Consider the following 18,088-nt stretch of genomic DNA (forward strand, 5'->3'; position numbering starts at 1 on the left):
GATGTTTCTCAGACATGTGTTGACCGAATGCCCAGAGACAGAAGAAGACTTGCCAAGGGCAGGTTTGTTTGGTTTTTTTTTTTTTTTTTTTTTAAGGATTTTGTTTGGAAATAACTTTAAACTTGCAGGGAAGTTGCAAGAATCAAACTATTACAAAGAAAACACGTGTAGCTTTTAGTCATATTTTTACCCTGTGTGCTTTATCAATTGCTCTCTTCATGGATGTATGTACTAAATGTGTGCACACACACAAACACACATACTTTTCCTCTGAGTTTTTTTTAAAAAGTACATTGCATATATAATGGCCTATTACCCCCAAATACTTCAGTGTGTATTTCCCAAGAATAAGGATATTTTCTTACATAAACATAGCACACTTCAAACCTAATTTACCATTTGTATTTCAATTGACCAATTAACCTAATATCGTCCTTTGGAGCATTTGTTTTACTTCTAGTACAGGATCTAGTCTAGAATCACTTACTGTATTCAGTCATATTCTGAATGTAACTTAATCTAGAACATTCCACAGAGCCTTTCTTTGTCTTCTATGACAATGATGTTTTTGAAGAATTCAACCAACACCACCCTCCTCTTTTTTTGAGAATGTTCCTCATTTGGAATTTGTCTGATCTTTCCCAGTGATTAGATCCAGATAAGGATTCCAGGCTGAAATACTACCTAAATGATGTTCCTTCTCAGGGTATCAAATTTGAAGGCACATGTTCTTCTGCCCCTCATTGGTAATGTTAGGGGTGATTACCCAGTCAAGGGGTTATCCAATTTTTCCACTGCAAAGTTAAACTTTTTTCCCCTCATAACTAATCATCAGTCTGTGAAGAGATACTTTCTTAAGATAGTTTCTTACCAAATGAATATCCTTCTCCTAATCAAAATCTCCCTCTGGATTTAGCATTCATTGGCAATTCTTGCCTGAGCCAATATTTACAGTGATGGTTGAATAATGATGACTTCCATTTCTAACACTCCTTCCATATTTACCAGTCAGCCAATGGCATTCTTTCTCCCTATTATCATTATGGATTCATAGATCCTTATTTTTACTTCAATGATTTATAAGTTATTATTTTTCTCAATTATTTTTCAAATTGTCCCAGTTTTTACCAAGGGGAGCACCTCCAAGCTGGCTTCCATGTTTTGGTGGCTTGCCTCTATTATTTTTTTTAAACACTTCCTTACTTTCTGGTATAACAAAATATTTCAGGCTCATCTTGTACCTACCCTGACATCCCATTAGAATTAGTTGTTTCTCCAAGGAATCCTCATTCCTTTTAGAGGAAATGATATTAGTCACCAAGGTCTGGGCACTAAGTGGTCTCATTCCTACTGAGGTGTCATTGCTTCTAAGCTCTTTGGGCAGATTGAGCTAGGAAATATATGGGTGTATATACACATACACATAAATATGTGTATATACGCACACATAAATGCATGCAGGTATGCATGTACAATTAATACACATATGCACAAATATACGCATGCCTTAGAAACCATAAATTTACATCTGTTCCAATCCATTCTCACATGATTCTCTCTTGCCTGCCCCCCTCATTCATTATGTTCCTCTTCCACAGTGAAATCCTGGCCCCTAACAACATCAACACACTTCTCATTTGCTCAGTCATACAATACATCTGAAATAGTTTATTACTTGGGCACAGCAGTCACACTTCCTGCCTGTGAAAAATCAAATGGACCCAGTAATTCTATGCCCAGCTATTTATACAAGGAAGGAACTCAGAGGTCCACCAACAGCCTTGTACCAGAATGTTTATAGTAGCTTTATTCATCATGGCGAAAAACTGGATATAGGCCAGTTATCTTAAGAGAAGAATGGATAAGCAACCTGTGATATGTTCATGCAATAGAATACTACTTAGCAATAAAAAGAGCAAACTACTAATGCATGCAACAATATGGATGGATTTCAAAAGCATTATGCTGAGTTTTCAAAGGCAAACAGAAAGAACACATAATGTATGATTCCATTTATATGAAATCCAAGAACAGGCAAAAATAATCTCTAATGGCACACCTTTAGAGATACTACAAGAAACAGACATGTTTCTAATAGAGAGGTGTTGCCAAGGAGGCAAAATAAAGGTTTAGCAACTGGCCTCTCTTCAGACAGAGGCAAATCCTGTCTCTATCACTTTGTGATTTTGCACAAGTTACTCTACACTTGTTTCCTCTTTCATAAAGTGGGAATAATAATAGGATCTACCTGCTAGGGTTGTTGTGTGAAGTTATATTAAATATGGCAACATGACATGTAAATCATCTGATAGAGAGTAAATGAACTTGGCACACAGTACACATATAACATTTGGTAGCTGTTATTATTAGCCTAGGATGTGTGTTCATACATTGTCCTATATGTGTGTACTGCTGGTTACATCGTCGCTAATCAGTGACAACGCTCAGGAAAGCAATGCAGAAATATTTACTAAGAACCCATCAGGTTTTCTATATTCTTTGATTTAGTGATCCCTCTCCTAGAAAAAGTAGTCGGCACAGTCAGATATATACATGAAGGCAATTTTTGCAAAATAATCTGTAATAACTCCAAACTGGGCATAACATAAGAATAGAACAGTTGTATTATAGAACCATAATAAATTATGGCATATCATTAGTTGAAATGTGGAAGAATCCTTGTGAAAGTTACAAAAAGCAGAATGCAAAAAAAGTATGAGCACTGTGGTTACAGATGAGTACTATTACGTCCACATGCACAAAGTGATAGCTCATACTGCGTAGAATGGAAGCAGTTGTTATCCTCTTTTTAAGATTTTTAAGGAGCACCTGGGTGGCACAGTCAGTTAAGCATCAGACATTGGCTCAGCTCATGATCTCTCCGTTCGAGGGTTCAAGTCTCCTTGTGTTGGGCTCTGTGCTGACAGCTCAGAGCCTGGAGCCTGCTTCGGATTCTGTCTCTCTGCCCTTCCCCTGCTCACACTCTCTCTCTCTCTCTCTCAAAAATAAATAAACATTAGAAAAAAAATAAGAAAAAAGATTTTAAGAATTTTCCTGGTTACCTTTTCATTTAAAAAATGTATACTTTTTTGGATTAAAAATAATATTCTTTGTATAAAAACCCAAACATGAAAGAAAAGTATAATGTCAAAACCAAATGATAGAAACCAAATCGCTACTTGCTTTTGGTGGAAATGGGACAGGGCAGGACAGTGATTGGGAAGAGGCATGAGCAAACCTTCTGGGATTAAGGAAAGGCACCACTATCTTGATCAGGATGTGAGTTATATGGGTGCGTGCGTTTGTCACAATGGCTTGAATTCTACCCTTAATATCTGTGCATTTCATTATCCATAAATTACCCCTCAATTTTCAAACAATTGGCTTGAGTAGAGGCTGCCCTTTTCACTGGGATAGAACTCTGACTTAAATCCTTTCCTTGTAGTTTGTCTCACTTCTGATCCTCTTCCCATTATGCTCCTGCTACCCCGATCAATACATTTACTTCCTTTTACTATCCAGTTACTTGCTTTACTTGCACTTCGATGCACAAAGTACAACATAAGTTAGAATTTCACAGATCACTAAATGACGTTATCAAGTATTTAGGTGTGGCCAGTATACATACTTTAATACAGTAAGGAAATGCATGCAAATCGAAAATGTTTCAACAACACTGAATTTTAGATTAATCCTCAGTTTAGACCTTTACCTCTCTGATCTATTAAGACAAAAGCAAAAACAAACAAATTGCAGTGTAGTCGGGCCTTGCCAACAAAAACCGTTGATTTCCAACATCAAATGATCAAATGCCACTTCAATGAGGAAATGATTTTCTCAGACCTTCTCATAAATTCTGGTGCAGACCACGCCCTTCATTTTACATTCCTTAAGAAAAGAGAGAGATTCATTGAGTATCTAAAACTCAAACTAGAAAACGGCAAATTTGCAAATAGCAACAGAAAATAAAAACAAGCTCAGAATATTAAACTTAGAAAGAAATAGAACATCAATGTGTCAGTCTCCAGCAATTCAGAATTATAATAATTGAAATAGGAGAAACAGTTTTGAAGTCAATCTATGTTACTATAGAAGAATTTTCTTAAAGTGGCAGGTTTTTATGCATAATTTGCATGCATTTGACTCTACTAAAAGTGGATTTCAAAACTGTATGCATAGCTGCATCATTTGAGGAACATTTAAAAATACTGATGGCTCCTTCTTCCCCTCCCAGAGATTTGCATTTAATTGATCTGTGTTGGGGCCATATATTGGTATTCGCTCCCCATCTAAATCTATATTGTAGGTAGGGATAAGAATCTCTAAATTACAGGGAAAAAAAAACATTTAAAATTACATGAATTTATGTTCACTGTATGTATTAGTAAGCACAGAAGCAAAAACTTAAATCATTAAAGGCCATCCCATGCAACCCTGGTCATCATTCTTATCTGCTGACTAGAGGGTTTCCTATGAGCTGAGCTTAAATTATTGACCTGGTTTAGTTCAAGTTCTTTGGATTCTTGAAAGCAACACACTTAGCTACAAATATTTTATAATTCAGCTGTTCAGGAATACTTTGCTTTTAAAACTTAGATTTGTTTTTCTCTTTGTGAATCCAAACTGGTGATATTTATGCATACTTTTTTGACGTTACTATTATTTTAGGTGTTATTTCTAAAATAATGAATGGGCTTTGTTATTTCTAAAACCTTGGACCTATACTTGAAGTACTCATCGCTGAGTCTTCATGGTTAAAATATCACCTAATCATTAACTCTGACTTTATTCTTAGACATTCTTATCTATTTGTATTGCAAAGGGAAAAAAAAAGAATATTTCGAAAAAAATATATAACCAGTTTCTCTATTTAAATAGCATTATTTTTGTATTTAGAAGTGAAAATATTCTTACCACTACCATTTTCCCATCCACCAACTTTCTTTTTATTGTTGTCTCTTTGTCATCCCATTTCTGCACTTGATTCAATGAGCCTCTTGACAAGGTTACAGTGCTCTGCAAAGACAAGTTCCCATAATCAAGTTGCTTGGACTTTGGTTGATTAAAGGAGCCGTTCATTCAGTATTGAATTGTTTTCATAATAGATGTCTCATGAGGTACATTCATTTTTCTATTTTTACCTTATTTTATTTTTTTTTAAGTAGGCTCCACTCCCAACATGGGGCTCAAACTCACAATCAAGAGCCTTGTGACTGAGCCAGCCAGGTGCCCCCAAGTCACATTCATTTTCAGTGGAATGAAGTAGGTCTACCCTTTTGAACACTAATAGGAGTAATCCTCTTGAGCCACAGACTGATCCAACTTTGAAGAGAAACATTAAAATTTACCTTTGTTTTCCTGTTGTCAGCTGTGGTTTCTTCAAACTCTTGGCCTAACTTAAAGGAGATCTCTGTATTTTTAAACGTACTTTCAGTTCTTATAGTTATAATATCCCCTTTCTTGCTGATGATCACTCGGGGTTTGGCCAAGTTTCCCAGTTTTCTGGTAGCTAACCCCACACCTGAAAATCAAGATAGTGTTAGAATTATGTTGACCAAGAGATATACCTAGAGAGACTATGAATGGCCACCTTCTTTTATTTTTAAGTTTATTTTTTTATTTTGAGGGAGAGAGAGAGAGAGCACGCGCATGAGTGGGGAGGGGTAGAGAGAGAGTGAAAGAGAGAATCACAAGCAGACTCCTCACTGTCAATGCAAAGCCCAGTGTGGGCTCTAACTCATAAATTGTGAGATCATGACTGAGCAAAAATCAAGAGTTGGATGCTTAACTGACAGAGTAACCCAGGGACCCCTGAATGGCCACCTTTTACGCTCAGTTGTGTCTCAGGTGTGGAGATGGCAGGTACGGTCACTCACTACCAAGGACCTCGTGGTTTAACCACCTCGTGGAAATACATGTCCATAGACTTAAATATCTGAGGTTTTAGTATTACAAAAGTAACGTCTCCAGATTTTAAGTAAAAGCGTTCAGCCTAAATAGTGCAATTTATCCACTTTTACCACATCCAATCCCACAGACTTTGAAAATCACTAATATTTTCTGTGGATCATTCTGGGCATTTTGGTTTTACTTATAAATAGTATAGGTATATTTTAAGTGAAACTGTGACAGATATACACTGTTCTATGATTTTTCCCCTCAGTAATATTGTGGATATAGAAAAGCCCCCACATCCTTAATAGAATCTCATTTCTGAAATTTTTTTTTCTGGCCCTTAAGTTTAGCTGGTAAGAAAAAACTTTCCATTTTTCTTCAAGATCTGTACCATTGCAAATGATCATAGGTAACTGATTTTTTTTTTTAATTTTCTGTATCTGAAAAAGAAAACAAAACTAGATTCCTGTTTTATTACTGTTACTACTAAGGCTATAGAAATACATGGAAAAGAAATGTCAAATGAGAGAATACATGAAGGAAAAACTAGTTTTGCTTATATGTGTATATATGAATTGTTATGTTTCATAATAGATGTCTATGTCTATATATATATATATATATATATATATATATATATATATGATCTCTGCAGTAGAGTCTGAGAATCTATACTTTACCAAACCCCTAGGTGATCTTATGCATTCTAAATTTGAAAATGACATACTTAGGGAGTCCTTCATTGAGACTCTTGTATTTTGCTTCTTCCTCAGATATTAAGTCACGTCCATAAATCTAACCAACCTCGTAGTATGGATCTATCCCGATGGGTTCTCATAGTTTTCTAGGCAACATAACATGATTTTGCTCATTTTACCTAAAAATAGAATCTTTCTCATAAGCTTTCTGAACAGTTAAGTAAAGCTACAGACACTTTGACAAACATGGCAACCTGGGTCATTTGACATCAGTTTCTATTATATTTACACAGCTCTGGAAATTTCCAAAGACTCTTCAAACTTATTGTGCTCATATGGAACATTCTCTTTTTTTTTTTAAGTTTATTATTTATTTCTGAGAGAGAGAGAGAGAGAGAGAGAGAGAGGGAGAAAGAGAGAGAGTAGGGGAGGGGCAGAGAGAGAGAGAGAGGGAGAGAAAGAGAATCCAAAGTGGGGTCTGGGCTGATAGCAGAGAGCCCAATGTGGGGCTCAAACTCACAAACTGCAAGATCATGACCTACGCCAAAGTCGGAAGCTTAACTGACTGAGCCATGCAGGTGCCCCAAACATTCCCTAGAATTAGTATAAAATAAAGCTGATACAACAAATGACTGGATTTTCCATCTTCATCCACTGCTCCAATTCCAGGAAAGTCCGAAATTAGTGTAAATTTCTGGTTTAGCTAAACACTAAAATTTTAGATTGAGGTTTTCTATTCACTTTAGTATATTCAACTGCCTATTTTATGAGCACTTCAGTTGTTATAAAACTAACCTTCAGAAAAGCCAGAGGATGGGTTGACTAAGCCTCTAAGATTTCTTTCCTCTAGGTCTGAAAACAAAGCCCTACTGATATGAAACTACTCTTGAAATCAGTGGAAGTTCCATATATTTAAGCAGCTCTTATTTAGGTTAAAATCTATTAAAATATCCACAAGCAAAATGCAAATAAATTATCTGAATTCCACAATAGAAGACTAATTCCAGAAAAGGATTGTACTTTCCCAGAGTCCTGGAAAAGGAATTAAAAGGAAATAGTCATGCTTTCTCAAAAATGATCTTCTCAACCAGAAAAACAAAAACATTTCTTACCCAGAGCTTTCATGTAATCATCAAAGTTCTCACTGGAGACGAGTTTCCAGGTGCCCAGGAATCTGTTGCTCATTGCGATGGATGAGAATTCAACACAGTTCTAGATGAGATTCAGGAGATTCAAATAAGATGCTGAAGCCTCAGAAGATTCTTTTCAAAGATGTCCAAAGCATGTGACTCTCACAGAGACCCAATGGGGAAAAGCAGTGTCAGGACTCGGCAATGAATCGTCCATTAGGACAAAAGAAAGCCCCACATAATGTTTCCTTTAGTCTCCAAAAAATGTTATAAAGATCAATGAGAGTACTATTTGAACCTTCAAAAAATTTTTTTGGTCAATCTTACATTTTTAAGAAGTGCTTAGTCCTTAATGCTTTGGAAAAGACTCCATGAATTGAATCTTATGCCAAATTGAATTATATGAGCATGAATGAGTGTGTGTGTGTGTGTGTGTGTGTGTGTGTGTGTGTGTGTGTGTGTTTAGGCATCTTGGTCACTCTCAATCCTGAGTCTGCAAAATTAAGAATTCTTATTGAAAGAGAAGAAAGGGAGGAAAATGTCCATGAGTATTGTGATATCCGCCTCAAATATGTAGTGGGAGAGAAATGCAGGGGACCAGTGTGAGGAAGTATTCATAGGTAAGGGAGGCTTGGCATAGTTCACATATCCCAGGCGGGCTGAGTGGGCAGACAATACGGTCAGTCTATTACAACAGAGCACAGAAATTGTATTCATGGATGGACAAGAAGTAGCACCAGAACACGCTCTTAGACCGCAGCAAAGATTTTCATCTAAAAAAACCTTTCAGTCTAAATTAAGCAGGTTCTTAGTTAATATAACAACTTTGAATGTAAAGACTTTAAAATAAATCTTCAGTTTTATAAAGAGAAGGACTTTCTATATAAATAATACTAATGTATATTGAGAGTTTGTTACGGGCCACTGTGCTAACTGCTTGTCAGGGATTATTTCACTGAATTCCCTCAACACCTCCCAGAATTGGGTACTATTATTACATCTATTTTACCAATGAGAAAACTGAAGCTTGGGGAGGTTAGGTAACTTGGAGGTTTGAACTTGCATTGTTCCCCAGCCTGGACTCTGGACCGTTATCTGACACTGCTCCCTTTATACCACATATGCACCAAGGCCTTGGCCAAAGGTCAGATCATACTGACATCCCCATGACTAGATAGAGACATTCATTCTCACCCCCCAAATCAGTAGAGGACAAAGTCAAGAGATGAGTCATCCAGACTACTATGGTACATCAGAGCCTCAGTCTTTGACCCCGGGGAGCAGATATAAAACCACTTCAAATATAAATGTTGCTCTTGGGAATACCTTTTTGCTGTCATGCCTTTTCCTAGTGGTTTTCTAGATTGGCATTAATCCTGATTGTAAGACAACGGATATTACTAGGTTTTATGTATTTGTACACAGGTTGGCACTATTCACAACAGTGGGAAATTCATCATGGGGAAATATCCCATGATCAGTTTGCTCATAACAGGTAGAATTGCTGGCCTCTAGGGTTTAGGTTACAAATGTTATAGCTGTGCCATAACCATTGCACCTATGTGGTTAGAGTCCAGGTTGGGTCAAAAATATGGAATCTTATACAGTGATTCCAAGCCTCACCTTACATTACTCGTGCGTGGATAACTCAAAGTGGAAATGAAATAGTGACTAGAAAACTTCCTGAGCTAATCAGCTAACCCAATCCTAGACCCAAGAGAATATAACTGGAGGAAGGATATTGTACTGGAATAGAAGAAACAGCTATGAAAAAAAGGGCTTTTGATTAGCAAATGTGTTATTTTCTTAACCAAAACACTTAATAAAAATGAATGATGGTATCACTTGTGCCTTCAAAAAAATTTTCGTTACCCTACTTAATTGAGAAGTGAAGCTAAACATTCAACATTTAGGTGTTCTCCCTAAATCTGTGAGACTCTCAAACCATCCCACTTGAGCTGAGCCTTTGTATTCAGAGTGACTGATATAGGAGAGCTATATGAATTTTCAGCAGTTCCTGTGTTGCTTATAGGAATAGCTGTGGATTGAAAATATAAACATTGAGCTATATATTAGCGAGGCTTGTAACTTTGAAGCAATTTTAAACAAAAGAATTTTCTATTTTAGCTTATCAGCAATATACTGACTTCTAGAATTAACCAGATATATTCATACCAAAATAAAATTCTGAGACTCATATGTGAACCAGAGGCACAGATCAAAGCAATTAGAGAAGATCCAAACTAAACCAGGATTAAGATATTAAGTCACTCTTACCTAAGAAAGCTATCAATATCCTAGTGACAAAGAGTGGATAATAAACACCAGAGCCACATTATAACTAGATACACATTTTTATACTTGAACTAAATGTAGTCTGTTTACAGCATGGATTCACCTTTCATAGATTTATTGCCTATGTAAATTCTCAAGAAAGGGGGAGCTACTTGAATCATACACTGAAGAGAATGTCCAGAGGTCCAAACAAAATAGATAAAGAAAGTTTGCTCTAGATAATATGTTAGGTAAATATCTCTCACATATTGTCTTCAAGCTATATCCCATTATATATTTGGGAAAGTGATAACCAATCATCCTATGGTAAATGAACAAAGAATTCATGATCACCCATTTGAGTGCCAAAAATCTGACTCCATTCCTTTCATTCATTTAATTGCAAAAAATATTGAGAGCCTACTAAGTGTTAGGCACTGTTCAAGGTTAAACATCATTGAATAAAATTCCATGCCCTTGTGGAACTTACTTTCTATATTAAAATTAGTACATAGTCTGAAGTTATTTGCAAAATAGCAATACTGGGATCATAACTGGTGGCAAGAAAAATATGTCAAACAATGGGTCACTATAAATAATGGCCATTTTTTAAATGTTCATGTTTTTAATAACTGAGAAAACAAAAAAAGACCTTAGAATTTTCACATCCTCATAATAGGTGAGGAAATTAAACTAACTTTACAACTATAACATCTTAGAAAAGAAGGATGATTTTTTAAAAAATTCTTCAAGGCATCAACACTACACAAAGGCAGAGAAAAATTAAGGGTCTAGGATTTGGGTGAAAAAGGAAAGCCCAGAGGAACAGTCCCAATATTTGGGGCTGCTGCCTTTCTATGATCTCTGAATTCTGCAAAAGGCAAGTGAGAGGCACAAGTCTGAAGAATTTTTATAACTGTGTTACAGAGTTAGGGGAACAATGAGGGAGAGTCCTGGTTCGTCATCATGCTTTGGTTTGGGACATTGAAAGGTTGCAGCATAGGGGAGAAGGTGAATTAAACAGGCTTGTGCTAGCATCAATTCCATTCTCAAAATTAGTTTAGTATGATCGGGACAGCCAGTGAACCTCGCTACCGGCCAGAAGCAAAAGAAGATAATGTCACCATAAGTCTAAATTATTTCTACAATTTTTTCACATACGTTGTCAATCAAAAATAAATAGAACAGAGAGACAGGAAAATACGCTCAAAAAGCAAAAGAAACAAGAGTCAATAGAGATAGATGATTGACAAAGCGGATAAAAAGAAAAACAAACATGTTATAGAAAATATCATCAAGACCAAATTTTTTTGGAAGCGCTTTTCCACTTATTTGTTTGATAATTATTTATTTGTTTGTTTTTCTCTTTTTAAATTTTTTAAATTTATTTTTTAATTTACAAGCAAGTTAGTTAGCATATACTATAGTACTATAGCATAGTACTATAGTGGTATCAGGAGTAGATTCCAGTGATTCATCCCCTATGTACAACGCCCAGCACTTACCCCAACAAGTGTCCTCCCTTATGCCCCTTACCCATTTAGCCCATCCCCCCCCCCACAACCCCTCCAGCAACCCTCAGTTTGTTCTCTGCATTTAAGAGTCTCTCATGTTTTGTCCCCCTCCCTGTTTTTATATTATTTTTGCTTCCCTTCCTTTATGGTCATCTGTTTTGTCTCTTAAATTCTTCATATGAGTGAAGTCATATGATATTTGTCTTTCTCTGCCTGGTTAACTTCGCTTAACATAATACCCTCTAGTTCCATCCAAGTAGTTGCAAATGGCAAGATTTCATTCTTTTTAATTGCCGAGTAATACTCCATTGTGTGTGTGTGTGTGTGTGTGTGTGTGTGTGTGTGTGTGTGTGTGTGTGTATACACCACATCTTCTTTAGCCATTCGTCCATCAATGGACATATTAACTCTTTGCATACTTTGGCTATTGTTGATAGTGCTGCTATAAACATGGGGGTGCATGTGCCCCTTCGAAACAGCACACCTGTATCCCTTGGGTAAATACCTAGTAGTGCAATGGCTTGGTCTAGGGTAGTTCTATTTTTAGTTTTTTCAGAAATCTCCATACGGTTTTCCAGAGTGGCTGCACCAGTTTGCATTCCTACCAACAATGCAAAAGAGATCCTCTTTCTCCGCATCCTCACCAATATCTGTTGTTGCCTGAGTTGCTAATGTGAGCCATTCTCACAGGGGTGAGGTGGTGTCTTATTGTGGTTTTGATTTGTATTTCCCTGATGATGAGTGATGTTGAGCATTTTTTCACCTAAGACCAAAAATTTTTAAGACTAATAAAAATTGGCAAACTTTTAGCAAGATGGACTTAAAAAGAGAGAGGGTAAAAGTTATTAATTGCAGGAATAAAAAAGGATATATCAGTATATCCTATAGGTATTAAAAATTATGGTTATATAACACAGTAATTTAAAAGATCATAAGAAAATAATAGGAGCTACTTCATGCCAATAAACTTTAAGATTTAAAAGAGACAGGGGCGCCTGAGTGGCTCAGACGGTTAAGCGTCCAACTTCTGCTCAGGTCATGATCTCGCGGTCAGTGAGTTCAAGCCCCGCGTCGGGCTCTGTGCTGACACCTCAGAGCCTGGAGCCTGTTTCAGATTCTGTGTCTCCCTCTTTCTCTCTCCTCCCCTGCTCATGCTCTGTCTCTCTCTTCTCAAAAATAAACGTTACAAAAATTTTAAGAGATTTATAAACTCCTTAGAAAACACAATTTACCAAAAATAATACAAGAAGCAAAAAATGTGAATACTCCCAAATCCATTATTATCACTATGGTTAAAATTGCTCTCACAAAGATACTCTGGGCCTGTGAGCTTCACCAATGAATTCTTACAAATATTTCCGAAAAAAATAGCACCAAGCTTACACAAAATCTTCCAGAGAATAGGAAAGAAAGTATTAATTTCCAACTTGCTTTCACCAGGTGTTCGTATGTACTCTTCTCTTTTCCTGGAATGTTTAACCACTCCCATGTGTTTAATCCTTAAATCTCAGCTCAATCATATTTTCCTACCCTTGGGTTGACATCCTTTAGATTTCAATTCAATCATCTTTCTTAACTTCTTCTTGTATAACATCATTTAACAGTTACTGCAATGGCAATTTTTATTAATTTTGGATGTTATTTGATTAATATGTATATCACCCACTGAAGTCTTGATTCCATACAAGCAGGGAAAACATGTGATTTCACTCGTGTAGTATCCCAAGTACATGACACTCAATAAATATTTGTTGACCGACTGAATGAAGAAAATACAAAATTTTCTACTTATAGGGGTTATTATTTGCATTAAATCAGATAATAAATAACATGAAAGCATCTAAAATTGGTGCTTATGATCAATAATATTGTTCTGCTAAACTTCCTTCTCTCCTCTCCCTCCCCTGCCTTTTTTTTCTTGCCTTTTTCACACACACTGGAAGCATGGAGAAAGCAAAGGCGGTGGGGCACGTCTAAGTGTGAAACTTAATGGCAGCACTCATTCCCTCACTGGTCACTCTTTTAGTGGCGCTTTTTTCCGTGTCCAGGATGACAAGACCATAGCACACCACTAGGAAAGTGCACATAAGTTGATTCCAAGACTCATTGGATGTATTCTCACCTGCATGCATGTAGACAATAACTCGACACAAATTTATTGAACTGAGGTAGCACTGGAGAGAACGTGGTGAGTGAAACAGCAACAGTTCCTGCCCATAGGGGCCTTATATCCTAGTTAGGAAGAGAGACATTAAACAAATGGTCAGAGACATATTAGAATATCCAATTATTATTTTCCTTTTTCCCAATTATTATTTTTTATCATTTGCAGATGGAGGTAGTGAGGATATCACTAAAGAGCCAATGAACCATTATTATGTAGGAAGATCCCTTGTGAAATTGTTTAGACACCAGATGCCTTGAGACTGATGATCTCATTTATCTTTAGAACTCAGCCACTAAGGCATCTGGTGCCCCCACCGGAGACAGCTATTTGACAGAAGGTGACAATGGCACTTCAGGCTTGATATCTTCCTATTACATGTTTCAGATAAGTGTTTTTCTCTACATTTAACAATATTGAGATTATAGTTGCTGTCTTAATGCAAATCACTTCTTGTAAGCTCCTTAGTCACCAGTGGATATTCTATCTTTTGGTTGCTATGGTGACAGTTGCTGTGACATTTACACTGCTCAAAGGTGGTTAATAGCTTGTCTTTTGTTGAATGGCAATAAAGAGAGGGAAGTAGTTTCTCATTCCTCCAAACAATGCATTAAGCTTTGTTTTTACTAGACTGTAACGTACATGGCCTCTTGCAAAATCTAGTCTAAGATTTCAAATCATTATTCCTAATAGAACACCTGAGAATTAAAGTTATTCACTGGGGAGGAAATAGAAGATAATTTCTGCATCTCAGCTTCTTTTGTTAGTCATTACAGCATATACTAAGCTGGCCACAGTTTTTTATTCAATTTGCATTTTTTCCTCTTAGTGAGAAAGTGACGTTCACAGCATTAAAGTAGGCTGTACTTTTCAGGCATTAGCATAAAGAGCCATAGGAAATACTTTTTAGGACTTAGCCCATCTGCTCCCTTACAGCTGATGGGAGAAAGGAATCCCTGAAAAATAATTCACTTGCAAAGGATAGTGAGAAGCGTTAGCATGTCTAGCTTTATTTCATAAGGAACAAATATAAACTCATAACAGTTAAGGTGATTTTCTAATCATGTATTACACAGATAGCCTACCTTTTTTCCTACTTTATTTCCTTAATTATGTCTTACAAATGTTTTCAATAATTGAGATGGTATAAAGGCCTTGAGAGAAAGTATTATTTACATACACACACACACACACACACAAACACACACACACACACACACAGGTGGACATACATGCATACACACACTGTATTTTCCCTAAATGTTCAATTTAGAAATCTTAAGAACCTGTAGGTTTGGGATTAGGTTGTTTCCTGATATTTCACCCTAATTTTCCAACTACACAACTCTGTAAAGCAAATAGACTCCATTTTGCAAAGGAGAAAACCAAAATGGTTAAACAGCTCACGCTTGCTCACATAGGTGTCCACGACAGAAGCAGGATTCAATTGGCTCTCACTGCTTCTCCAACCCCATTCATTTCACTTCACTGCAGTGCATCTCTGGGGTAACAGACAAGTCTGATTCTAGCATGGGGCTGGTGTCTAGATGGTTCCTTCCCAGCCTTGTCCGTCTCCAAAACTTACACCGGATCTAGATATCAGACTTTAAAATAGGCAAACCAGGGGTGCCTGGGTGGCTCAGCTGGGTAAGCGTCTGACTTTGGCTGGGGTCATGATCTCCTAGTTCATGGGTTCGAGGCCCCCATTGGGCTCTATGCTGGCATCTCAGAGCCTGGGCCTGCTTTGGATTCTGAGTCTCCCTCCCTCTCTCTCTGCCCATCCCCCACTCACACTCTGTCTCTCTCTGTCAAAAATAAATAAACGTTAAAATTTTTTTTAAAAAACAGGCAAACTATATTTTCCCTAAACGTTCAATTTAGAAATCTTAACCTGTAACTTCAGGATTAGGTTATTTCCTGATATTTCATCCTAATTTTTCCATCTAGATTACTATCTTTGGCATAGTTATTTTTAAGGCCAGTGAAGAAAAGCATGGACTTTTATGTTTATTGCATTTTTGTGCAAAAATTTATGAAAATTAAAACACTAAGAAGGTTCAAAACAAATTATTTTGTCAGTGTTATTTTCCTTTGTGGCTTATAAAAACTACTATTACTTCCTTCATTTCAAACCCTTTTGGAAAGTGAACAAATAATGGCTTTTCATTGCTCAACTCACTGTAATGAAAAGCTCCATTATTTCCAACGCAAGTTAACAAATATGACACACTATTATTTACTTACAGATAGATAATGATAAATCCTGTACAACTTGACAGATACGTTATCATTTACTTACAGATATATGATAACTTTTGAAGGCAAGTCAAATATACCAAGTGACTGATCATGTGAAAGTCCTTAGGAAAGACTAATAATGATTCTTAGTATAAGCATCAGTGACTTTTTTTCTACAGAAATTTTGACGTGCGTTGACTGAGAATAAAAGTAAAAGCAGTAGGGTTTCAGGATGCCAACCTATTTATAACATCAAAAGTTGTGAGCTCTGTGCCTAACATGTTGCTGTTTTCCAACACCTAATTTGGTTTTGAACAGTTGTCAGAGTGAGAATTTGTTGAGTCAATGATTTCCTCAGGAGTAGTATGTTTTATTCTACCTATTAAAGACACAACACGAGGCTTTTGTTTCATTTAAGTTCTTTGTACTTTGAGCTGTGGCATAAAGAGGAGAGAAATGAGTCTTGAAAATTGAGACCTGTAGTATTCTTTTCTTAACTATGCCTCCGTACATCCACAGATGTAAATGAGTAAGTGCCTAGTGCTTTTTAGAGTAGTATCTTCTTCCTAACGGTTGTGGGAAACCCTAATGGTTGTGCTCTGAGGTGTTGCTAAAGTGGCCTGTCATTTGCACGCCCCTTGCAATCAGACTGTGTTCTGATTAAAGAAGGATTGGCCCATGGGGCGCCTGGGTGGTTCAGTCGGTTGAGCGGCCGACTTCGGCTCAGGTCATGATCTCGCGGTCCGTGAGTTCAAGCCCCGCGTCGGGCTCTGTGCTGACAGCTCGGAGCCTGGAGCCTGTTTCAGATTCTGTGTCTCCCTCTCTCTGACCCTCCCCCATTCATGCTCTGTCTCTCTCTGTCTCAAAAATAAATAAAAGGTTAAAAAAAAATTAAAAAAAAAAAAAAAAAAGAAGGATTGGCCCATGTCCCTCTTTGTGCAAGGACACATTGGGGGTTGAGAGTCCCTTTGACCTCTGGGGAGCAAGCGTGGTCACAGTTTGTACACACGTGAGTCCTTTAGGTAGGACAGGCCCAAGTCCTGTGGGAATGCCTGTCAATGCCCACATCCAGCAGCTGTGTGGCCACCACCAAGCCCATCACTTCAGGTGCACAGCTGTGTGCTTAGACGTCTTCAGGGTTTAATATGACAATCCTAGATCCTTTCCTTGGCCTAATTACTTTCCTTGATTTGGTTCCCATGCTTATTCGTTTTATAGATTACCTTTCAATTTCATCCCTACAAAGGCAGCCATACCCCGCAGTTTGCCCCTAGTAGGCAGCCTACCCCATTTTTGCCTGTTGTCCAAGTGTAATTATTGATACAGTCCCTTTCCACTGTAGACAACAAATTACATGGACATTTTACTTTAGCCCATATTAAACCTAACTCTCACGACTTATTGTCGACTGACTGCTATCAGTTTGGAATTTAAGGTACCACATGATATTTACATAATTCTTCCTCTTTTCTCTAAACCCTGAGAGTACTTCCTAGTAACAGTAGTTAATGAAATTATTAAGGGACTTTGTGTAGCTCTAGATATTATATTCTTACCAGGAACTTAGAAATTCAGTACTGGCATTTAATATAAGGTCATTCTGCAAAGACTAAGTTGTAAACAGTGGTGACAGGTGTACTGGCCTGATTATTTTAAATGGGCTTATGGACGAGTGAGACAATAATTGTTTCAAATGTTCTTCTACAATAATTCAACCACAGTGGTCCAGGCTGTGTTTTGTGCTCTATCCATCTATATAAGCAGGGCCAGCCTTCTGCAAAAACAGAAAGTCAGCATGTTGGTTTCCAGCATCTGTACTGCCCAAAGTAGTTCCTAGTGGTTGTATCTGCAGTGTATTATACCCTCTTTGAGGTCACAGGAATTTCAACAGAGCACTCTTTGACAGAATGCCTTAACTTAAATGGAATGGGTCCACTGGAGGGAACCTAAGGACTATAGAAGTCAGGTAGACAGAGGGTAGGGGAACTTTGGTGCTCTTATAATCATATAATAAGCAAGTCGCTTCTTACCTCACCAATTAATCAGCTTGTCCCCAACCCTCACTATCACACAGCTCCAAAACTGCACTTAATTTGATGGTTTTATTGAGCAAATTTATGTTGAACAATTTTTTTAAATCAATGGCCCTGAGGCATATCTTCTTCAAGTCCCAGT

General features: G+C 37.2%; 1 protein-coding gene across 1 annotated transcript; it reads right to left on the reverse strand.

The window, feature by feature from the left end:
• Nucleotides 1–3,837: 3,837 nt before the first annotated feature.
• LOC122210923 (myelin P2 protein) lies at nt 3,838–7,805 on the reverse strand. Its single transcript, XM_042923882.1, has 4 exons — nt 7,706–7,805; nt 5,349–5,521; nt 4,915–5,016; nt 3,838–3,888 (listed from the first exon to the last, which is right to left on the reverse strand). Exons 1-4 carry the CDS (start codon nt 7,776–7,778, stop codon nt 3,838–3,840), a joined length of 399 nt encoding a protein of 132 aa, XP_042779816.1. The 5' UTR covers nt 7,779–7,805.
• Between the last annotated feature and the right edge of the window lie 10,283 nt (nt 7,806–18,088).

The sequence above is a fragment of the Panthera leo genome, chromosome F2 (genome assembly GCF_018350215.1).
Source record: "Panthera leo isolate Ple1 chromosome F2, P.leo_Ple1_pat1.1, whole genome shotgun sequence".
Classification (NCBI taxonomy): Eukaryota; Metazoa; Chordata; class Mammalia; order Carnivora; family Felidae; genus Panthera; species Panthera leo.